The 27,301-nt window shown below is 26.3% G+C and overlaps 1 protein-coding gene across 1 annotated transcript; it reads left to right on the top strand.

The window, feature by feature from the left end:
* Positions 1-4,869: 4,869 nt before the first annotated feature.
* Positions 4,870-7,663, top strand: LOC128952771 (silk gland factor 1-like). Its single transcript, XM_054298210.1, has one exon. It carries the CDS (start codon positions 5,906-5,908, stop codon positions 7,292-7,294), a length of 1,389 nt encoding a protein of 462 aa, XP_054154185.1. The 5' UTR covers positions 4,870-5,905; the 3' UTR covers positions 7,295-7,663.
* Positions 7,664-27,301: the final 19,638 nt, after the last annotated feature.

A 27,301-nucleotide genomic window follows, 5' to 3' on the forward strand; every position in this document is an offset into this window, starting at 1 on the left:
ATATGGTTTCAAACCACAGAAATTATATGCTATATGAAAGTTATGAGAGCACTGGTATATTAGGCAATAGTATTGTATGGCTTTGCCTATTGTTGTAAATCGTTTACATTTTTAAAGAGATTAACTTTTTACTTTTGCATTAAAACGATGACAATTGTAATATATTTTTGAAAAGTCTTATTATTAGAGATACGCTTTAATATTCACCCATTTTTCTCAATAAGTAAATGTTGTCGTCTTAAGCAACGGAAGTCAAGTAATGTCAGCCAAAACACAGTTAAAGAGTGTGAGGTTTAAGGCGTGAGATATTTGTGTAGCGATTAAAAGCCATTATATAATTTGTATTTATATTTACAATATTATAATTGTCGTCGTGTGCCAAGTGTGCCAACAAATTACTCAAACAAACTATAACTAAACACTTATTTTTCGTTACAATTTCTTAAATAATCATAACTTAAGGCACGCGCTCTACATCTCTGTTAATCCTAAAGTTCCGGATTTTCAAATAAATTTTAAATAAATTTTTATTTATGTATATAATGTATATATTGTCACATATTTGTCTAATTTCTTTGATATTTTGTGTATTTTAGGCTTACCTGACAATAACCCAGTTATATGCGTGTGTTATATCAATTATGACCGTAACTTTTCTGTTGACTTTTTTACACAATCATCGTATAAATATTACATTTAAAAACTGCTCTAATATTTATATTTGTTATAAAACTATTCACTAAAAATTTTTCGGTTATTTATATCACTATTATTATTAGTTCTTTATTTTTAGTTTAAATTCAAATAAAATATTATGTAAATTTATTGAGATTATATTAATTATATATATACACACACAGTATAAATAAAGTATATTTATTATTAAAACTAAATTTTGTTAGTTTGTTATATGATTAGTATAATATGTTTGAATCAATATGAAATGTGCAATACTTAAATGTTTATATTAACCAATGTAATAATATAATATAAAATATAATGGCAATGGTGTGATGACGGAGCTATAGATGCATTTGCTCACCAAACCATTCATTCACTATTACTTTATGCTGTCCTCAATCATCTCATATTTTCCCTCAATGTTACATAGTATGGGCACAGATGTATAGTTTGATTCATCAATATTGTAGAGCTTTTATTTTATCAAAGTTTATGTTATATATGTTATATATATATATATATATATATATATATGTGTAGATTCTTATGGCTTTATCCAACATCCGAGCCTTCATTTCTTATGTCAACACCAGTCACCAGTCTATAGTATAAAACCTACGGTAGAGTTGTGTTGAATTTGGTAATGCTGTCGATAGTAATGCTGTAGTGTTGTAGAGTAGAGTAAAGGTTGTAGTTATTGCCCAAACTGTTGGTGCAGTGGATGCTGTACTCAACGGAAGTAGTGAAGCGTGCATTTGCTTAGAAATTTCATCCGACTCTCTATTTTGTCAAAATAAGTATTTACTATATACTGTATATTTTTGTTTTACATTACTCATATACACTATATATATATATATATATATTATTGAACATTAAACTATAGCTTACTTTTTAAAAGCTACACTAAGTTTGAACAAAAGATAATACAGTATACGGATAATGTCTGTCCATTAAATTTTAGCTCTTTTCTCATCAAATTCTCATTTTTCTAAAAATTAGTTTAAAAAAATAATTGTCAATTATTTAATTCAATATAATAATAATATATATATTAATTAAATACAAATAAAAACAAATCGATATAAGATGTCCAATTTTAATAATGTATATGATTTTATAGCACATAAGTATAATATATAATAAAATATAAGTAATAATTTTAAATGCTATTTAAACGACAAATGTATATATATATATATTGTATAATGAGTATATTATTTGTGATATAACTTCTTTGTTATGGTACCAAAATATTTTTAAATTGTTAAAATATTGATTTGATATCAAAAATATAAATTAATGTTATGTTAACATTTGTGTAACATTTGTAGCAAAAAATAGTTTTTAGATCAAATATGGTATATATATATATATATATACTAAACAATAAAATGAATATTATTGAGTGCAAAGTAAGCAATGATTCACATGTACTGTATATTCTATGTATTTTGATTTTCCCCCAAATGCCGAGCCATCCAAACTCAAAAAGGATGGATTAATACGGCGTTATATTGTACTTGTATTTGCCGTTATATGCAGTATAACATCAATCCATTGCATGAGAGAGAGAGAGAGAGAGAGAGAGAGAGAGAGAGAGAGAGAATCTTTTATATCTTGTCATTGAATCCCATTTGAATTGCAATTGAAATACGCTATGAAAAGAAAAACTTAATACAAGAGTGAAAATATAGTATTATATGATATGAGAAAAGTTGGCGTTTAATGTGATGTTGTGTTGCGTTCGTGTAATCTATTGGATGACAAAACCAACTAAAGAAGGAAACATTGATCACAACGACATTTATTTTCATTTTCAATATATGACATAAAAGAAAAAATTTATAACACGTTTAGATTATTTAGGTAATAGTATTATAAATTTCAATATATTATGCTAATCAATATATTAATCTTCATAATAAAAATAATTAATTAAGTTTTTAGTAAATAAATAAAAATTGGTTTACCTTTTTTATATTATAAGTGGTATATATATATTATTTATATTTTTATATAAAATCAAATTGAATATCAATAATAGAGGACGAATATAAAAGAGATTGCGTGCAAAAAGTTTGTCACAAAAATGATATTTCGTTATATACTGTAATATAAGGCATGTTTTGTATTTGAGATGACACTAACACATACACGACATCATTGCTTATACCGCTTATGACTTACAATAGAATTATAATATATTTAAAATTTTGGTATTTTATATATAATTATGTTATACTTTGCTAAACACGTTTAACTTTTGTTATAATATAGTTTTCTTTATAATATCCACAATAAGATCTTTAAGAGGAGAGGATTAAAAACTTAAAATGTTTATAACACAAGATTTTAAGCAAAAAATACTACTTTTGAGAACATGAGTGATACCAAAGTCTTAATACAGATATTAAAGTACATTATTTTTAGTTTTATACCAACAAATTATTTTTTATATTACGGAAAAATTAAGACAACTTATAAAATATGATGAATAAAGAAATATTCGTCAATATATTTATATACATTAAATTAAAGTATAGTAAAAATATTAAATGATGAGATGATAGACTTAATGATGTTCATGAAGTTCACTAAACACATCATATATAAAATGAGTATGTGTTGTGTGTCAGCCTTTTTATACTACAGTATAATGTCGGTGCTGTGACTACTGTCCTATTGCACTGGTATTAAACATTGAATAATAATATTTACCTGTTCATTGCTATTTACCTAAAGATATAATTCGATGGATCTATAAATATATATATATATATATATACTGTATATAGTAGTGAAACAAATTTGCTCAGCAGTCACACAATCAAACAGTCCATACAAGTGGATACACTATATATGTATATATATATATATATATATATATATATATATATATATACAGTATATATATATTATATTATATACTATCAATATTTATAATACCGTATTGACGGACTTCAACTCCAAACTACACTTAAACTAATGTTGACCTTAAGCTCTGTTTGTTTGAATTCAAATTATATATAAAAAGACAATATAGTTGACTATACCTATCATTTGATGATAATATTAAAAGCATACAATCAATGAAATGATTCAATACTACTCATTGTGACAAACATTTGATTTGACTCTTCAATGTTTGTCCTTACAGTTAATTCAAATGTCACACTAAAACTAGTTTTAAATCTGACACACAATTGTTAAACATCTTGTCTTAAATAAGACTGTAAAATAACATTAACTAACATTTTTATTTCAATTTTATATAACATCTATTTTTTAAAATTATGTATAAATGATTATTTGTTGTAACACTAACATTAGCAGTGCTTTTATAGAATTTATTTAGAATACAATCCCTAATATTAATCCAAAACAAATATATTACATTTAATTATTTTAAAAATATTTTAAAACTTTAATAAGTTTAAAAGGGGAATAAAACATAAAATTTACTATACTATAGATATATAAGTATAACGTTAAAAATAATAATTAATCCATTAATATTAGAGCATTGATAATCTATATAATCTTACAAAGTAAAAGTATAATAATTTGTTTAGTTAATAAAAAGATAACTTATTTTTTTGTATCAATATATTATATATTACTGTAAAATGATTGTACATTAAAAACTTTAAATTTAATAATATACTACACGATATTTTTTATATATAACTTATTTACTGCTAGTAACTATTAATTGTTAGTTTATTATTTAAATTTTATTGGTGACCAACAATGTGACCGCATTTGTGACAAATTTATCGTTGAAATAAAGACAATAAATACTGTATTATACATTAATAACTGCTTAGAATCACTGATAAAATTTATGTTTTGACCTTTAGATTGATAAGATATAAATAATTTTAAGTATTAATAGATAAGTTTAAATTTATGGTCATTAGTTGTTAGTATATATACAGTATTTGTATGTACTATACTATACATTGAATACTATACAGTGTATATCACACTTAATATTCATTTAAGTTAAACTAATTTTTAAGATTTTAATTTGTAAATGTACAATGTAAAAAATATATAAAATATTATTTTATTAAATTTATTGGATATTTATAAAAATGTCTAAACTTAGTTTTGTAATAACTGTATATTTATGATAAATTAATAAAGTTTTTGCCACAAAGTCCACGTCAAGTCAGTGACAGTGATATTGTATATACGACAACAACACAACTGTACCACTATATGACTATACGATACAGCGAACCCTCCACTTATCAGTTGTTGCCCCTTTGCCTCCCTTTCCCTTTTTGCTAATATATACGATAATATCATTGTTTTATCGTTGCTTAGACTTTGGACTATTGCTAAGCAGCGAACAAATTAGATGGTAATGGAAATGGATGTGCAAATGATGTGCACCTATACCAACACTATAGCACTATATAAGTGCTAGAAATGCTAGAAAAGAGCCAAAAACAGGAACATTATGTTTGATGAAAGAATCGTGTATTACATTAGTATATAGCAAATGATTGTCACATTGGGTACACAACTAAGCAATAGTGCCGTTGTTTGTATGACTGAGTGCCGTATATATGAGTTTATGTCAGTATAAACAGTATATTCAGTTTATGTCAGTATATGGTATTTAATACAGTCATACGTATCACATGTATTGCAAAGTATTAAAGCATTTGTTTGGTGTTGAAAATACTGAAATACTGGGAAACGCCGTCAAAGTTAGTAAAAAATAGTGAATAATATTATTTTAAGTACGGCTTTGTCCACATACCCTCCCACCACACCGTCTACCACTCCTTCACTATTTGGTGGCATTTAGTTGTCGTCACAGTCATCGATCAGATATTGGTTTGAGGAGGAGCTGCACATACAGTCCACCTCTGCTTAAGTCGAGTGCCGGAGTGTTGAGAGCATCACAACTCACACAACACAACACTAGAGAGTGTCTGTCTATTGACTTGACGTTTGCACACATTTATAGCATATGTCTCTATATTGTAATGTTTGCATCACTCTATCCAAGTCTACAACAAGTGATCCAATGATTCAAACATCACTACAAATGTTATATTAGTTTGAAAAACAATCACAACTTTAACTATATATGAGCTAATAATCAATTAAATTAGTTTTTATTTGACAAATACTTTACAAGTATTGTTTCAATTGATTTATTTGTGAATTAATGCCAAAATTTTGAACATTAATAGTGACAAAAATGTTGACACATAAGTCATATCAAGAGTCATCCAATTGTATGATCTCTGCTCCCAATTACACAAATATGACTTCTTCAATGAGTCCATCCATGTCCTACACTATGTCGGGCATGAATATGACCGGCTATTCACCGGCTGGACAGTCGTTCACAACAAACATGATATCATCGAATTCAGTGCCGATGGGCACCAGTGTCTCAGCGCCCACACCGACAGGTATGTCAGGCATTCCTGGCTCAGGCGGCGGTAACTCAGGCGGTCCCTGTATGTCACCAGCAGCGGGTAGTACTGTTACACCGCTGTCATCGATGAACTCACATGCTATGAATGGTATGACATCTCCGACTTGTATGGGATCAATGACATCAATGAATGGCGGGCTTATGTCAAACCGCGAATTTGGTTCGTCGTCATCATCGGAACAGATGAGTTTGGGTGCCAATGCTTTGCTACAGAAAGCAAGGGCTGATAAGTCATACCGTAGAAGCTATACACACGCCAAACCTCCCTATTCTTATATCTCATTGATAACAATGGCAATCCAGAACTGTCCATCAAGAATGTTAACCTTAAGTGAGATCTATCAGTTCATAATGGATTTGTTCCCATATTATCGTCAAAATCAACAGCGATGGCAAAACTCGATCAGACATTCACTTAGTTTTAATGATTGTTTTCTCAAAGTTCCGCGAACACCGGACAAACCAGGGAAAGGGAGCTTTTGGACACTACATCCCGATTCGGGTAATATGTTTGAAAATGGCTGTTATTTGAGACGACAGAAGAGATTTAAAGTGGACAGAAAAGATAGCATTCGTCAGAACCAGAAGTCAAACCAGAGTTCGAGTTCAAGCACTGGTAACAGCAATAGCCAACAATCGATAGTCGGATCGACCAAAAATGCCAATGAAAACAACCACCAGAGTAGCGGTCATACGGGCAGTGGAGGAGTCAGTCCACCACAAATGAACGGTGCTATGAGTGACCCATATTCACACCATTCACATCATCACCATTTAGACCATCACCGACACGTCAACGCAAACATTGGTGATGACTGTTCAAAGTTAGACCAATCGGCACATCACCACTCGTCCCAAATGGAACATCACATGCACTCTGGTCTGTACGGGTCTGGAGCTGGGGTTCTGCATCACCAAAGTATGCTTCTCGCAGGTCAGTTAAAAGCTGATCCCCATTATAACTCAACTCGAGACCACCCGTTCTCAATCTCAAGCATTATAGCCTCAGAGAACAAGGCAGACATGAAACTATATGAGATGCAGTACGGCGCTTACCCTCCCCTGTCCCCATTGGCACCGGGTCACACTACTATGGCTAATGATGCCTCATATTATCATCATTCCTCTCTATATCATTCGGCATAGATTTTTAGTTAACATTTGTATAAATCTCATAATTTCATTGCCATCTAAAGCCATCTTTAGTTAACCATTGATTGCCATTAGTGACACTCACACTGTCCTACAGTCCTAACCTAAGCTTAAATGAATGGAAAGTCGAGTCCACCTGCGTTTGAAAATAAAGTAATTTTCTTAATAAATTCAATACTAAACCATTGGAACAAAGCCTATGCCTATTTGAGAGTCGATGCCGTGTGAAACCCGGAACGCCTAACGCCTATAGCTGTGAGACACCTGCATATATGTGCCGCAGCTCTCAATTGTTAACCGTTAAACATACTGTACTACACATCTCTGATCATGTATTATAACTATTGTGTAAATCATTTATTGATTCATATGTATTGATACTAATATTGTACTATCAGTACAATTATCTATAACAATTATTATTAATATTAATCAATTTGTCATTTAATTATGATTATAATTACAATTATAATTAAAATAAAGTTTTTTATTTAAACCAAATTTTGTTCAACAATTTCTTATAAATTATTTAAAGTTCAATAGACATATGAGATAACAAAATTGATAGTAAAGATTATAAGAGTGGTATGTTTACAGACAACTATAACTAATGTCTTATCATTAGATGATATGAATGGCCACTTGTTTTGGGTCACTAACCAATCTGTTGACTGTGTTTTTCCACAGAAACTCAAATTTTGAGTCAAAAATATGAAACTAAATTCATATGACACTGATATTTGTCAAAAATATGTTGTATAGGCTATCATAGGGTATCATTATCAGCATTAGTGGTGATAAAATGATTGTAATAATCAATCACATGAAACATAATGACAATGAGGCCAATACTTGATGATAGTATGTATGAGCTGTGAGGTGAGTCTTTCCTCTTTAAATTTATTCACCTTTTATTATGACCTGCCGTTACTACGATAACATTATCACAATTTGATAGTATATCGACCTAAAAATAATTACTATTATTTAAGTGTATTATTGCAATTGTAATTTTGCACATTTATATTTATATTGTTTAATGATACGCGACCTAACATTTATATACAGTACAATATATATATATACTGTTATAATTTGGCCAATAGTACTATTAGTGACTAATCGGACACATTATTAACATAGTTTATAGTTATTATACTTAGACTTTAAGTATCGATCATCAATCAGTCATAATTTATATAATCAAAATTATGAGCATAAATATGTTGAATACTTGAGCTAATATATAGTACACGTGTTGAGCAGGAAATGCATTGCTTTTTAGCAATAATATTGGATTTCCTGTCACACGACCGCATCTATCAATACAAACGTCAGGTGAACCTACTCTTACACCTATTAGACGGATGTATATATGAATCCAATTCAAACACAATATCAATAATGATGGCAATAGGCTGTGTGTTGTGTCACTAACTAATCATTATAAACGCTTTCTGTGGGAAAATGCATAAAACAGACCTTACTTTTGACTAATGTTTAAAACAAAATGCGGATCTAATTCAGTATTAATATTGAAATAACGCCAACAGGAATACCCATAGGTTTATACAATCATTTGATTATTTGATTGAATGTATGGTCCAATCCGTGTCTCATTGCATCCAAAGCTTATTTCTCACGTCTTTTAACTGGCATTTCAATTGTTATACTCTTTACTATATATTTTGTCGTCTCATTCGTAGATTAACATTATAGCACATAAGTCTTCATTCAAATAGCACACCCTTTTTATGACTTCCACTTTTACGGCTCACTTAGTTGTAATATTTATGATTTTTAATTCACAACTTTAGCCGTAAATAATGTTTGACATAAAACTTATCACTCCTTTTCTAATTTCATTGTTTTATCACTGAATCAATGAATTGAAAACTTTAAAAATATTAATATTCATAAAAATGATGCTTAAGATTGAGATAGGGATTGACATATATTTAATTTTTTTAACACATTATTGTCTGATGTTTTTATTGAATTTATAGTATTCATTGAAGTAAATTCAATGAATTAAACAAATTATTAACTATTGCTTTAATTTGTGTTCATTTAAATCATTCAATTTTGAACAATGAATTCAAAGTCTATTATAGTTTGTATGAAAACGTTTGATTATTTGATGATTAGATAACACATTGAGTTTTTTATATGAATTGCCATCATTTCATTGAAACTAACGATTAATATGTTTCCGGCATTTGTTGGTCTTTTATATTCAGTGACAACTTGCTGTCCATTAAAATATTTAAACAAATGAGACACAAAATGATGTCCATTTGGTTATAAAAATCAACAATGAAAACATGTGGGCGTTATAGTAATAATTTAAGTTATGTATGTTATGATGCAATTTACTGCTATGTTATTGTCTGTCTATATCTCTTAAGAGTTAAAATGCATTTCATAGCTTTCATAACATACACTAAAATGTATAGAAAGTTAAGTTTTGAAGAAAAATTCAATTCATAAGAATGCAATTGAATGGCATTTATAGCAATTCAGTGCAATTGATGCCAATTTGTGTTACTCTAGTGTTAGTTGTGTCTCAACATTGAGTTGTTGTGCTTTTTATATACACAACTAAACTATACTTTTATATTCTCAGTGTTGCCTACTATATGTAGAGTGACTGCAAACCTCCCATAGAGTCAAACAATGAGCCGGAAAGAGTCCGCCAAAGCCTTAAGGCTTAACTATTACTACATAAGTCTCTCTCTCTCTCTCTCTCTCTCTCTCTCTCTCTCTCTCTCTCTCTCTCGTCTCAAGTTTTGCTGCAAATTAATTCAAGCCTCTAATGCCTGTAATGCTGTAATAGTGAATATTGATGTAAACTTTTGATGAACTCTTATTTTTTTATTTGATTATTTGATGCCTATTCTAGAGTATGGCTTTGAATTGAATAATTGATAAAACGAAACGTTTTATACACATAAAGTATGAATTGAATGTCTAATCTATTTATATAATTTGTATATACGGTATATATTGTACTGTATATACAGTATATAATAATATAAATATCATTGGGTAGGCATAAGGCATAAGCATATGTAGTAGACATTAGGGAATTATGATATTATATTGATTGCGATTAATTTAATTCATGCATTTGTAAAGTAAATGCAATTTATATATAAAAGTGGTTTATTATTCAATATTTCTCTTTGTTTGGGATAATCATAATCAGTATCGCTTTATTTGAGGCGTTTTATATACACTTTATTATACCATTTGATGACATGAAAGCCTTATCCCTTGAAGCTATACATGTATTGCATTGAATATAGTTTTATGATTGACAGATGGCTTCAATCATATAGTGGCGATAAAAAGGCCTAATTTATGGCCACATTTGTTGAGACATTTCGCCTCATTCTTCATTGGTTTCAATCATTTCAATATTTTTTGACACTTCTCTGCATACCATACATACTCTACTAAAAACTTATATAAATAATTGTTAATTTATATAATGTAAATATTTTTCTCAATTATTTTTATTTTTTATTAATGTTTTCATTTACAGTATTAAAAACGTTTATTTTTATTTTTATCGTTCAATTAATATCATAGTTATATAAATGCAATATTCAAAACATTAGATAAAAAAATGAAATATTTTAAGATAAACAAACATATTATATATAACAACAATAATAAGGTATATAATCGTCTGAATGAGTCAGTCGTTAAGTTATTGAGCGCTAAAATTCATTGTGTAATACATTATGTTTAAAAGCAATTGTGTTTTACAGTATAATGTAATTCATTCATTCATTTCTATGGCATAATTGATAAGACAATGAATATAACAATAGTCGAGAGTTAGAAAACAATTGACAGCTATTTCAAAGTTTCTAAGCAACACATGATTATTATTTTTATAGAGTTTTATGATTAGTATTAATGTTGGCTTTAACTTTAGGTTAACATTAGGTTATCATTAGGTGTTGTCATCATTGTTTGTTCCGTTTCTCCAAAGACTCTCTCTCTCTCTCTCTCTCTCTCTCTCTCTCTCTCTTTGCAATCAAATTACTGATATTTACTGATATCAGTAAAACTCAACTTTATTTACTGCCTTTTCCTTTGTCTCATATCTAAAGTATGCGACAAATGGTTCACATATATAGTCATAGAGTTTTATTTCTATACAATATAATTGATAATTATGTGCTTAACTCACAAATTTGCTAAAAACTCAAATAAATATATCGTACTGTATATACATTATAATATATAACGTAAAATTAAATATATAATATCATATGTGAAAAACAAACTATAGATCAGGTAGTATATCTATGATGTCAATACAATTGCTCAATTATAATGTATTAATAGTTATTTAAATCGCATATTATTTATATAGACATTCACTTAAATATATTTATTTTCTTATATTGAATCTATGCTTACATTAAGTATTGAATCAAATATTTGTCTGTATTTTTAAAAAAAAATTCAATCCCTCTAGCATTATGTCAACGATTATGTTATACAAACCTATTGTACAACATTTGAATGCTTAAAATAAAAATTGTTTGCCGGCATATCTTATTTGCAAAATTAGTTAAAAACCATTTATTGCTTCAAAAGCTAAGACACATTGTGTGCCCACCAGAAGTCGTATCAACAATTCATTGAGATTACAGTTTAATGTATATATTGTACAATCATTTAGCATATACTGTGCTTATTATACAATATGTTATGTTATACTACACATACACTTACACTGTGGCACTATATGTACACTAACTTATTATTCATTACATAATACAATGCATTATATAAAAAACTCTCTTTTAATATATTTATTTATAAATTAAACATTTTATTTGTTTATTTACTGTACTGAATATTGGATAAAATAATTTCTATTTGATTTACATTTATTAGTAATAATGATATTATTTATCGGTAAATATTTATTTGTTTAAATTGTAATATAAAAACAAAATTAAGATATAATAGACTAATAAAAAAATTGTATAAATAGTAGAGTAATTGAAATGAGAATTAGCTTTAGTTAAAACTATTAACTAAAGTTTACACTGAGTTTAGTATTTGCCGAATGGCTTTATATAAACATGTTTTTGCCAATCAAATCAAATATCAAATATTTGTCATTTTTAATGGTTAAAAGTAAAGTGTAAGCATTTGTAATGCACTTATACCAGGTCTCAACTTAGAAAATTAGTAAACCAAATATACACATATAATGTACATATAGTATATACAGTATACTATATAAAGTATAGCTTAGATACTTGTTTTGATATATACTCTAGACATGCACTATACAATGCCACTAAATATATATTATGTTATGTAATATTGATGATTGTTTGATTTACAGTTTGCTATATATGTGTATAGATATAAATAAATATATAAACAAGATATTGTAAAAAATTATGATACATTAACATATTTTATAGTAAACTATTGCCTGATAATATATATAGAGAGTAATGTGCTTGATCAGCACAATGTAAACCGTGCTAACGGTGCTATAATATAAAATATTTGTAATACATTGGCATTTGTGGGATCCCTGGCATCCCTTGTTATATATACTCAATGAATCATTACTAATATTTGTTGAGTTGAGTATCTTGTCTATGATGTCTACCTTAAAGCAAATATGTAAATAAACCATATTATTGGCCAACATTTGCACCCATCCATTACCCAATCCATTACCCAATCCATTGCTAATTCCAAATATGTACACATCTTTACTCAAACCAAAATCCAACACATCTTTATTTGAGTCATTTCTTTCATTTGATTTCATCCATAGCTGCCGTCCTCTTCATAACCATTGCGACARAACTGTTCAACAATTCAACGCAAGAATATTCTTCAATTGAATGTATGAATCACATCATAAGCCTTAAGGCCTTCCAATGGCTCTTCTCGGCTTTGCTTTTGATGTAATACTTGTGCTTTAATACCAGTGCTATAATACCAGTGCTATAATACCAGTGCTATAATACCAGTGCCACAATTCATGTTTTTAGCAAAACTCTATTATAACTTATACTCTGATCACAAAATTATTTATTCACTATTCGTGACTTGAATTTTAAAGCTTTCAATAAATACTTTAATACTCGTCATTCATATATATATATATATATATATACAGTATATACAGTATTTTTGTAGAAAACATTCATCACATATGATATTACATAACAAATATACGCTTAAATTGTTTTTAAAATTTCAGGTATGTTATATTCATGTTTTATGTCAAATTATAAACATTTACTATTTTTAAAAATTCATTTATTTGTTATGTAGTATATACTATGTTTTATATATTGTTTTTTATATAAAAAAAGTCATAACTTATATCTTTACTTTTATGTAAAAATTAATAATTTTATATATAAGACAAAATTGAAAATCATTATAAGTTTATAAAATGTCTAATATTTATTACCCTTGCATTAACATATGAATCTTATTTATATTTTTCTTTATTTGGTCTAATGTTATAAAACAATGGTATGACAACGATTGTACAATATTGTAAACTAGGCTCATGTATGAGTGCAATAAACAATAAAATAATGTATTGTATATAAGTATTTAAACGCTAGTTTTGAAAGTGATGTGAATGTGTATGTGATATATAAACTGAAAATAATGTCATTTGTTGAACGGATGCGAATTTCTTCACATTTATTTCAATAACATATCATATGATGCGAACAACAATTTTTTGTACACCTTTTTAGTCGGTGTTCATAAAAGCAGTTTTCTATTGATAGCATAATTTAATTTGTATATAAAGTGCGAAAAGTAACACCAAATTAAAGCTATTAAAATCTAAATTTGTGTATTTGTGTTGAAGTACTTTAAATGCAATGAAACACAACATTTAAGTCTTGTTTTATAAATGTGTTCCTCTTTATGGTTGTCGGTGTCGTGTCTCTCACAACTCTCCTCTTTCCTCTCTATCCTCCCAATGCTTCCCATTTGTTTCAAGCTATATGTTATACCTGTTATAAACTGACGCTAAAATTCAACTGCAATCGTACGCCCATTTAATGCTGTTTTACAACTTTTTAATTGTTATTATTTCACATGAAAATTACTATTAATCATTATATTCTCACATAAGACAGATTTATTTTTTTTAATTTTAAAAACACAATTATCTAATTGTTATTATATTATTCTAATTACACTAATGAAGTAATTATATGTTTCATACAGTAGTTACAAATATAATACACTATATTACTATCAATATCTGTCCATTTGTGACATATCAGTGCCATTCAATACAACTCAATATTTATTGAATTTCATTTAACTCAAGTAAAATACAGTAATATAAAGTATTTTATAATACATTATAATACGTGAATTACAAGTACTGAGTACTAAATACTCTAATTAATAGTAATAGCGATTCCGTGTGTTTGAAAAATACATTGATTTGCATTATATTCAATACTAATGTAATGTATTGCTCTTTTCAAAGACTGCTTGGATTAGAATATTTTAATACATATTAAGTACAGAATTTTGTCGATTAAACCGTTATTATAATACAATGAATGCAATGCCAGGAAATGCATTGAATGCTCTCTTTATATATCAATGTTTTTCTGACACACGTTTGCAGCTCTGGTAGATTTGCTACTACTTTCGGTCACGTCTATCGACTCATTGCTCGGCCATACGATTCCGTATCAATGCATTCAAACTTCATTGCTTTGTCATTGCTTTTTCCAAATGTTATAACTATTGTATTTACGGAAATAATATATTGAAGATTAAAGTTATTGGTGTTTGTAAATTGCAGGCAAATTATGAGTAAATTAATTTACAGTTTTGTAGATCTGTTTAAATTGTTTAATGATTTAATTCAATACTGAAATTATAAATATTTATTATAATATTTGCAAAACTGTATTTTGAGTGGTTTTGTTTAATAGTTTCACCAAATTTATTTATTTTTTAATATTTCAATGAAATTTTAAACAAAAGTTTTTTTTTACTATTTATTGTAGTAATATAAAAAAGAAAGGAAAATAAATTTTTCCGAGAAAATTGGAGGGATTTTTTAAGGAACTTCCCTCCCTTTGGAAATTGCCCGAACTCTATATATGATATATATATTGCAATTTCCTAAATATTTATGAATATAACAGATAGAGATCGAAGTGACGAGAAATGAATAAAACAGACTGTTATGCTTAAAGAGTATCTACCGGTGCCTAATGTCTGTCCTCTGCGACCGTTTGTTTGCATTAAACTAAACCATGTAATAAAGCTAAACAAATTTTGGCTAATCCGGAGTTTACGCACATTAAAAAAAATTGATTTTTTTCAACAGATAATTGTTAATTATGATCTAAAAAACATATATCCATCAAAATTATTGCGCGGAAACACCTAAAACCTAACTAAAATCTAATCTAAATACCTGAGCTCTCATAACATAATTCTACACTAATTATAAATAAAATAATATTAAACAAACATAAAGCGCGTGAATATAATTAACATTTATAACATTGATAATAAAATAGTATTATTGTATTTCTTTAAAATATATATATATAACCATCTAATTTTATAGAATTTATAAATTAATTGAACCACAATAATAATGATTTTAAAACATAAATCGAATATATGAATGTTATTTAACGTGACAAACACTGATTCCGTAACCCAAGTACTGTATAGATTAGGTTAGGTTACCATTGAAAATTAGGTTAGGTTGCGCTTCGAACACCAGGTTAGGTAACGCGACAAACACTGATTCCGTAACCCAAGTACTGTATAGATTAGGTTAGGTTACCATTGAAAATTAGGTTAGGTTGCGCTTCGAACACCAGGTTAGGTAACGCGACAAACTGATTCCGTAACCCAAGTACTGTATAGATTAGGTTAGGTTACCATTGAAAATTAGGTTAGGTTGCGCTTCGAACACCAGGTTAGGTAACGCGACAAACACTGATTCCGTAACCCAAGTACTGTATAGATTAGGTTAGGTTACCATTGAAAATTAGGTTAGGTTGCGCTTCGAACACCAGGTTAGGTAACGCGACAAACACTGATTCCGTAACCCAAGTACTGTATAAATTAGGTTAGGTTACCATTGAAAATTAGGTTAGGTTGCGGATCGAACACCAGGTTAGGTAACCATTGAATAGGTTACCATTGAAAATTAGGTTAGGTTACCATTGAAAATTAGGTTAGGTTACCATTGAAAATTAGGTTAGGTTACTGATCGAACACAGGATAGGTAACGCGACAAACACTGATTCGGTAACCCTAGTACTGTATAGATTAGGTTAGGTTAGGTTCAAAATTGAAATAACATTGCTTTAAATTAAAATTGAAAATATATCAATAATTTTTTGGGTTTGTATTAAAATATTGTTTTTGGGGAAATGTGACAGACATAGATTATTATCTTAAAGTATTATCTTGATAGTCATTGACAACAATATTATTTTATTAGTTATTATAAATGTTTATATAGATCTCGCGCTTTACAATTGATTAATATTAACTTTTTTATAATTAGTGTATAATTATGTTATGAGAGCTCAGGTATTTAAATTAGATTTTAGTTGGGATTTAGGTGTTTCCGCGCAATAATTTTGATGGATATATGTTTATTAGGTACTAATTAACTAATTTCTGTTAAAAAAAATCAATTTTTTCTAATGTGCGTAAACTCCGTATAGGCCCAAATTTTTCTTGATATATAGAATCTATATTATAGATATATGTCTGTGTTATATATATATATAACTTTTAGTCAAAAGCTTTATTGACTATTCAATGACCAGTGAATACCAAAATCTGAATAATACTAATATTGTATTTCTTTTTCTGTTTGCTTTTCTCAGCTCTCTATCGCTCAAAAAACTTTGTTTTTTAAAAATTATTTTTCTGTATTTAAATAAAGAATTTTTTTTGAATTTATTTGTTGAAAACACTTTATCGTTTAGATTTATATCACAACAATGATTTTTAAAAATAAAATATAATTTATCTAATAATATATTGATTTAATTTAATTAATATCATAATATTTTAGTTGTAATTTATGTTGTGTAAATAAAAATTTACTTTAAATAATAAAAATTTATCTATAGATTGCAATTGTACTGTAGATTCTCAATCTGTACTGTCCATCTAAGTCCTTGGATATAAATTAAAAATTATCATTTTATTTGTTAACTATTAAGTTTTATTAATACTAATCTTTATATAATTATATTCAAAAATTTATTATAGTTTAATTTATTTAGAAATGAACTAAACTGTGAAACTTAATTTGTTAACTTAATATTATTATTAACTTCGTCACCAAAAATACAAAATATATAAACGTTTTTAATAATTCTTTTATATTTAAGATAATTTAACCATAAATACAAAAATTTGATAGTAAAAAACGTGAGGAATTTCTTAGAAATATTTCTAATTGTTTATATTTTAATTTTTAATGTTAATTTAATTTAATATTACCATACAAATAAACAATTATATTGTATACAATTGACAATAACAATAAACAATTATAAGGGTTAATAAACCAATTATTAAATAATATAAATATCATAAGTAAATTTAATTTTCGTAAATATTAATTTTTATTTAATTATTCATACTTTGCTAAATAAAAAAATATTAAATATATTACATAATCAATTTTATTATATTTTCATTGATAATTATACTCTATACTCTATTATTATTTTTTATAAAAGTAAATTCAATGAAAAATAAAATTTCTTACAAAATTACTAAATTTGTGATTATATATACATTTATACATTTTAACAATAATCGTCATTTAACTACAATTGATATATACTGTATATATATATATATATATATTATTGAACAAGTTTTTCAATTATTATTTAGTAAAAATAAAATACTGTACATAACCGTAATGTATTATAAATATTATAAAATTATTAATTATTAATTATAGTGCTTTTACATTAGCTTTTTATATCAATTATGTATATGTATTAAATATTTATATTCAATTGAAAACAATTACTATATTTTTGTTTACATTTTTAAAATCAAAATGCAATATGTGTTTAACAATAACATTCAATGCTATCTAAAAAAAGATATATTTAAGTGAAAAAACAAATAATAAATGATTTCACTTTATTACATAAATTATAAGAAAGTTGAGCAATTGTTTATTATTTTTCAATAAAAGTGTAATCTATAATGTGATAATTATTACTTACTAATTATAAAGTTTATTATTATAAAATATTTCTTATATTTAATTGAAAATTTATAATTGATTTTTTATTAGAGTTTAAGTATTACATTAAATATAATACATTAGAGTAAAATTCAATGTTTTTCATAACATTACCAATAAATATTTATGTAATATAAATTATTAATGTTACTAATGCCAACAGCAGTTTATGTTCATCTATTGTTAACTTAATAATTAACATAAAGATTATTATGCGTTCAGTATATATTTATAATTTAGTTAAATGTTTTTATAGTGATTAAATGATTTTGTTATTTGATCACATAGTTGAAACACACACACACACACACACACACACACACAGATGATAATGTATTTGACGTTGAAGTTATAGTTATCTATTACTTTTAGAGTAAACATATATTATAGTAAAAGTGGGAATTTATTGATGAATGCTTTTTGAAGACAGAATGGGAATGGCATCACATTTAGAGAAACACTATTTTTTGGCTCAATATTAGATCAATATTGTCTGTCAATCGGGAAGTAAATATTAGTTTTGCATCTTTTCTATTCTCTCTCTCTCTCTTTCTTCTCTCTCTTTCTCTTTTCYTTCTCTCTCTCTCTTTCTYTTTCCTCTCTCTCTCTCTCTCTCTCTCTCTCTCTCTTCTCTCTCTCTCTCTTTCTCTCTCTTAAATATAGTCTTTATTTTTGTCAATCGTCCCGGAGTACAAACTCTGAAAGTCAATAATGTTAAGCATACAAACTATAAGGTATAAAATGTGGGCTCAGAAACATTTATATATATATATATATATATAATTTATACACACAGTATATATACTGTATATTCTCTATCGAAGTGTATTACAGAACAAAACTCAATTGTGTCTCATTTCTCACTATTTTTTACACTATTTATTTTTTATTATATTTTTCATACATTTTACTTTAACAATAACTTTTTAAATGTTATCAAAAACCATTATGCGTTTGTAAATACTCGCAGTTTTGCTTATCATTTATGCTTTTCAAAATAAACATTTAAATTTTATTGCCAATTGATCTGAAAAATAGGAAATTATATATTAATATATATTATTATAGAAATTTAATCAGTCGATTCATTTTATATGTGATTAGTTAGAGATATTAGACCGCACTTATGGTTTAATTTAAATCTGATTAATTGGATCTATATATGTAGCCTATTTGAGTCCCACATCTTTATTTTTATCAACTATAACAAAGATTGTGAATTACATCCATTTATAATAATTGAATCTAACATTACATAAATACTATATATGCCGGTTATGTTATAAATCTCTCTTTYCCTTCTCTMTCTCTCTCTCTCTCTCTCTYTCTTTCTCTCTCTCTCTCTTATTTTACGATTGTATTCAATGCAATGACTAAATACAATGCTACAAATACTTCAAAAAGAGGATTAATTTAGGTTTTTTTCAATTTTCCATATGTTTGTGATACATATGGACTAACAACAAAAAACAGTTGTTTTACAGTATAAATGATAGTATTTTATTTTAGTCGATGTCAAGTAAAATTTATAAATTGATTACTTTTATGATAGATTAAAAACATTTACTTAAATAAAAATACAAAATAATATATATATATAAGTTGTGTGCAATTTTTAGTAAAGATGTGATCGACTTTATTATTGTCAGCATTCAATGATTGGGTGGAAATGGTTGGCAATGTTATACGTCATTGTGATGTTACCACCATTAAGACAGCATCTATGTCTAGCAGTGGGCTGACTGTGCCGTTAACACTAAATAATCGATTTTATCTAAACTTAGACATCAATATATCCATAAGTTTGGTATATTRTATGTTAAATGATGACAATATTGACAATAATGGTTATACTTTTTTCTAATTTTCCAAAATTAATTGCATTTTTTATTAAACAATATTTTATTGTGTTTTTCAATAATAAAATATATAATTACATTTAAATATCATAAGTTTAAAACAGGTAAATGCATGCTAATATGCATAAATTAATATTTAACTATTTCAAGCATTTAATGACAATTAGTGGGTAACATATATATATATACAATTTAATTACATAAAAAATAAATAGTTATACAGCATAACTATTAGTTATATAATTATTGTTTATTAATTGGTAAATGATTTATTTATAATTTAATATCAAATCTTTTTATTTATTTATTTAAATCAATTATTTGTTATGTTAAAATAACGAATCTATAAAAATTGATTATAAATAATTTTGTAAATTTTTTTTTATAAAGAATATATTTAGAAATTTTGTGAGAATTTCAATGTTTGGCAATATTAATGTTAAAGCAATGTTAGGTTTACTATTAATATATTGTATTGCATTAGTGATAGTCATGTGGAGTGTACTACAGTTTAGTACAGTATATACTATATTAATGTATATAATAATAAAATTCTTCTCTTTTACTGAAATGCATTGCTTTTGTATGAATGCCCTCAAGCGCTAAGTCATGCACTCATACACTATGGATGATATAAATGCTATCCTTTATTATGTTATTTCTTTCATAAACTAAATAAAATATCTTTTTTCTGAGATTTCAATTTAGAGAAAAAAATAAGACACCAATTGATAGTATTTTTAAATTATAGTAAAGAATACTAACTAAAATTTTTAAATTTGTTTTTTGTATACAAAAATATTAAAAATAAATAATTTAAATTTTTCAATTATTTATATTATATTGTTATAATCACAGGATTTCAAACAAACATTCTATTCATATGTTTGATAAAAAAGAGATTTGTTTTTTTATTTAACAAAAATATTTGATGTAAACTTTATTTTATTTAATTCTACATCTATTGATATATGTATTATTTGTTCAATAATTAATTTTTATTTCTATTATTTGATTAGACTGTTAAAGCAATAAATATCTTATATCGTATGTCATACAAGTAGTGCTCATATTTAATGCAATTTCTAACTGTCTTATACTCTAAGGCTGTATTTGAGTGCTCTTTTTATATATAAAGTGAACCTTTCATTAAATTTTTTGAATAAATTAAGTTTTTATGCGAATAAACTATGATATGTTAAAAAAGTTTTTGCATTAATTGCATTGAATATGTTGTGATGCGAGAACACGACTCTCAGCTTATCTAATGAGAAATAGTTAACTACCAGTGCTTTCATTGCATTCATTGCTTGCATAACTCATCATCACTACCATCACTATTAACATAGCCATCACAAGCATCACAATTGTCTTTCTCTCCCTTTGGTTAATCTGATTAAGTGTTAAGAGAAAAGCAAAAATTAAACGAAAACTATTGAAAAAGATTAAACTCATAAAAAATTAGTAAAACTCACAAAAAAAAATCCCAAACGTTATTACATTCATTATAAAGTAAAAAAATTGTCAGTTTAAGACTTTATTGCAAATATACTATAATGAAAACATATATTAAAAGAGTTTGAATCAAAGTTTAATAAAATAGATTTCCAATGAAATACAAAATGAATGAAATAATTGTCAAAACATTTGAGAGATCGCCTGAAAGCAGACTGCAGTGCAATGAGAGTGTAGTGCAAGTGAGCCTTTGCTTAGACTTTTGGTGTAAAGTGTAATATCATTGCTATCAATATATTGAATGCACTCACCATTTGTATCCCTTATTGTCACTTATGATAGTTTTATAAAAATTTTGTGCACTTATATAAAACAGGGATTAAAGCCCATAGCTATCACTTTGTATATATGTGTTATTTTGTCTCAAATCTAGTGCTAAAGTTATAAATAGAGTGCCACACGTGCTAACACTTGAAATTCATGAATCGACCGTTTCCTGCATATAATCATTAGTTGTGATGAAAATGACAAATAATATGTATATTGTATTTTGAGGACAGGCTTTAGTAATAAAACTCAATATATTTTACATTTGTCTGTTCACTCTATATTTCTTAATACTTTATTATATACACTATTATGCAATGCAATGCAATATAATGTTTATTAATGTTAGATATTACTAAACTATCACTTGTTATAATGAAAAATCACACATCTGTTCATTGCTTTTTCATATAAAATCACTTATTATTAAACAATGAGTTATTGTAATACTAATAATAATTTATATACTAATATAATAGTAATAATATATAAATAAGTAAGAAATGGAGTGAAGTGTAAAATGTATGTAAAGTTTGTTAAAATGTAGTTTCAAGTCCTAAGTGCAGGTGTGTTGTGTTATGTGTTGCCATATATGTGTTATTACTAATTCATGTACAGGTGTTGTCACTGCCTGTGTGGGGATCTCTTGACTTTGTCTTAAACATTAGTGGTATTCAAGGCATTCATTGTTGTTAACCATAAAACTGACATTCAGTGACATTCCTCTAATAGTTAAGTGATTCCCTCTTTTAGTGAATTCCTTTTCAACTAATCCTGACTTCACCTGATAAGTGCTAAACACGACACCTGTGTTCACAGCTAGTCCTTGTGCCCGGACTGTCAGTCTTATGCTGCAGTATTGGCATAATATGTTTAGCCATTAATAGCTACATTTGTTACTATTCATAAGTATCCCCTTTGAGCACTTTTGCACACTTTTCAACCAATTTTCATATATGATATAAAATGCAATACATTTGTAATAATAGTGAATTTTCTATAATAATAATAATGCATTATTATTATTATTATTTGTTACTTTTCATTAAATCTTTACCTTTAGGGAGCATTGAGTGATATAACAGCACCAAAAATATGAGTAAAAGCTTATACTTTACCTTTTTCTGCAATATTTATCATTGCATTCAACTAAAGCAGTTGTTATGGATTTGAGCTAAAGTGTATGCAATATACTATATTTGGAGATACAGTACAGTATATATATTGGTGAGGGAAGTACAGCACAAACTGTCAATATTTACCAAACTTGCGGATGACGGTCTACAGGCGATCCATATCCATGTGCACTGTATTGCATGTATTGCCCAAAAGTTCTCTATATTGATATATATGACATCCCTTTTTCCTTTAATGATATGAATCCCCATTCACTTCCAGCGGGCATTCGTGTCATATACTGAGTGGACTGTCTTTCAGTATCTCATAGTCTCACTGTTTCTCAATTTTCTATATATTTCATTGGTTTTATGTAAACACAAAGCAAAAGTTTGGCTCACATGAGACCAGAAGCACATAAAAGTTAACATTTAATAGAAATAGAGAATAAAGTCACAGACAAGATATATATATATATATATTATACAATTTATACGACTATATATAAACTATACATAAAGAATATATATATATATATATATATAGAGAGAGAGAGAGAGAATCCATGAATTCATGATTTGTACAAAACATGCATTGAATATATAGATAATAGAAAGTTGACATCATTTTTAATATATATTTCATTATATTATGTTATGTATGAATATATTGTATATATTGAATAATATGGTTAATACAGTATATGTTGTATATATGGCACAAATGTATTCCTAAGAGACTTTCAAGAGCTGATGTATTGAATGCATTTTGAATTCAAGACTACATTCAATTTGTAACTTAACTTTTTATATACGTTTCAATAGTTTGCTATTAAGAAAATTCAAGATATTATTGCATTTGAATTTAAATTTTCTTTTGTTTTAAAATTTGATTGTAATGTTGACTAAAACAGTTTTATTGTTACTGAAATCTGTCGTAACAGACGATAAATTTTGACAAATACTAGTTTTCATGAATATTTCATGAGATCAGTGCCAAAACTATAACAATACCGTTAAACTCAATATGAGAGACAGAGAGAGACAGAGAGAGAGAGAGAGAGAGAGAGAGAGAGAGAGAGAGAGAGAGAGAGAGAGAGAGAGAGAGAGAGAGAGAGATCAGCATTAAGTCGTTAATACAACAAAAGGAATTGAGTTTAGGGCCGGCATTACATTCAATGACAGGAAACTCCCAAACAATATAAAAATTATTTGCTAACTGCATCCAAATTAATCACATATTATTAATGGTTAAGCCCATTGCTATATTTAATTATTTTAAATTTGCTGTTTGTACATAAAGCTTGTTAATATATATTATATCAATAAATACAGTATATTGTTATAGCATTTTTATTATTTAGTTTATATACAAATAAATAAATAATAATATTTATATTTTTAATACAAATATCTATTATGTCAGAATTGTTATAAGTAAAACACTTTATAATATATGAATAAATTATTTAATTCACTTAAAGCTATACTCTATAGTCTATACATATTTATTTATTGTATAATTATTTTAATTAATGTACTCAATAGCATGTTCTCAGTGTTATATTATATAAATAATTATAAACATTTCAGCATTATATTTATATAGACATTTATATTATATTTACAATAATAGTTGAATAATATTATTAATTTAGCTGATAATAAAATTTATAAACTTATTTATCGATAATTGATTAAATAAGTATAAAATAAACGTATTATTATGAAAGGTATTTCTAAATAAGAAAAATTTTAATAATTATTTATAATTATCGTTTGTTGTGTTTAATAATAATATTATTATTTCAATAGACAAATTTAGTAAGTTTTTAGTATTGCATAATGTATTAATTGATTTGATAATAAAATAATTGATTGTGTTGTTTGGGAAACAATTACATAATTAATATAAATCGGTTGTGACTTAACTTTTATGATGAATGCAATATATCTATAATTTATTAGTTGGTAAACAAATAAAAAGAGTGAATGTTGTCTAATGTTGTTTAGCATTATAGTAATGTTACCAAAGTTACCAATGATTTTATTAGATAACAAAAGTTCATAATTGAGATCACATATTGGTTTGATGTTAAAATGCAATGTTTTAATATAGCTTTTAATGTATTATCAATAGTCATGGTTTATAAGCCCATCAATTGTAGCTCAATATTAGTGTTTTTATGTTATAAACATAATGTTTAGCCCACAGTCTAAATCATATTCATTGTGATCGTGAAAATGTAAAACTCAGTCCTTTTTGATGACATATTACTCTCTATTGAATAGACAATACATTGAACACAAAAAGTATATTACATGCAAACTACGGGCACAACACAAGAACCACTATAACAATAGATTGTCTAAAATGTGCCTCTTTTTAGAAAACGGCGGTTTAGGTCCTGCTGTTACTCAATAGTGCCTAACAGTGCACAACAGTACCCAAACCATTAAGTGGGAGTCAGTCACCACTCGTGAGTCGGAGACCGACCCGAGTTAGCCATGCATTGCATTCATTCATTCAAATATATTGCATAACTTAGTGTACTATATCTCACATATATTGTTAAAACATAATTGATACTAATTGTATTGATACAAATTGCTAACAATTATGTGTTTATTAACATATTTTACCACTTTCTATAGTAAAGCAAAAATATTTATCAAATTTGTAATATAAAATAATGTTAATACAGTATTGAAATATTAATTTAAGCAAAATTGATAATAAATAAATCAATGTATTTGATTTTTATAATTTTTTTATTTAATAAATAAATAATTATTTAATTAATATATTATAATAACAACTATTAATTAATATTTATCTAAAAATTGAGTTTTATATTCAACTAATATTGATAATAAATTAATTGTTAATTAAAAATACCCACTGAAAACATGTTATATTATAATTTGTAAAAATTAAATCTAAACACAAGTCAATTAACTTAAATAAAACTAATTAAAAATAATTAATAAAATATTATTAAGATTATTGATAATTTTTATATTAATAAATTAACCTTAAATATTTTTTTATTTTGCCACGTTTTTAACCTAATATATAAACAATATTATTGCCAATACATTAATTTATTGATATAATGTTTTTACAAAATCCAGTATTGATTGATGTATTATATGAAAGTTTAAAAACAATAGAAAAGCGACAAAAGTCTGTATTTTATCTAATCTTTATGATATACCCTAACTGTTGCTAAAATTAACAATTATTATCAATCACACAATTCATTACCATAGACACTGTTGTTGTTTTTATTGTCGTTTATTATTAACGCTAAATTTGTTTTCGTTGAAACTTTCAGTATTTATTCAAATTTTTTTTATATTATTGCTAATCTATTTGATATTTAATTTTTATTTGTTTTTTAGATGTTTATAGACGACGATTTTGAACAATTCCTCAAATCAGTAAATATGGACATAAATATATACAACATTTCAAACACAATATTTACAAATAGTTAACCTGAGCTCATAAAAATTAGCATGGTAATTTATATTATATTAGAGTTTATGTTAACAGTAATTATTGTACTAATTCTTAATGTATTGCATACTATTTACATGTTTGTATTTTGCAAAATAAATAATAACATTACTTTATCAATGTGATGTAATTATAACTTTTATTGTAATATTAATTATTTTAAACAATAAAGATTTATCTCATATGCAAATAAAAATAAAAAGATTTATTTAATAAATTAGCAAAATATACTGTAAATCAAAATCTATATAAATATGTATATATTAGTTGACATTATATGATTATGAATTGTATGAATTTATATTAACATAATAAGCAATAAAGAATTTTTACAGAAGGCTATCAATAAGGGTTAGAGTTTGAGTGTCAAAGTGTGCGGATGTGTTGGAGGACACGATCATCAATAGACAAAATGGT

Source organism: Oppia nitens, unplaced genomic scaffold (genome assembly GCF_028296485.1).
Source record: "Oppia nitens isolate AA-2021 unplaced genomic scaffold, nextdenovo-longstitch-racon4-pilon3 scaffold1_pilon_pilon_pilon, whole genome shotgun sequence".
In the NCBI taxonomy this organism is placed as follows: Eukaryota; Metazoa; Arthropoda; class Arachnida; order Sarcoptiformes; family Oppiidae; genus Oppia; species Oppia nitens.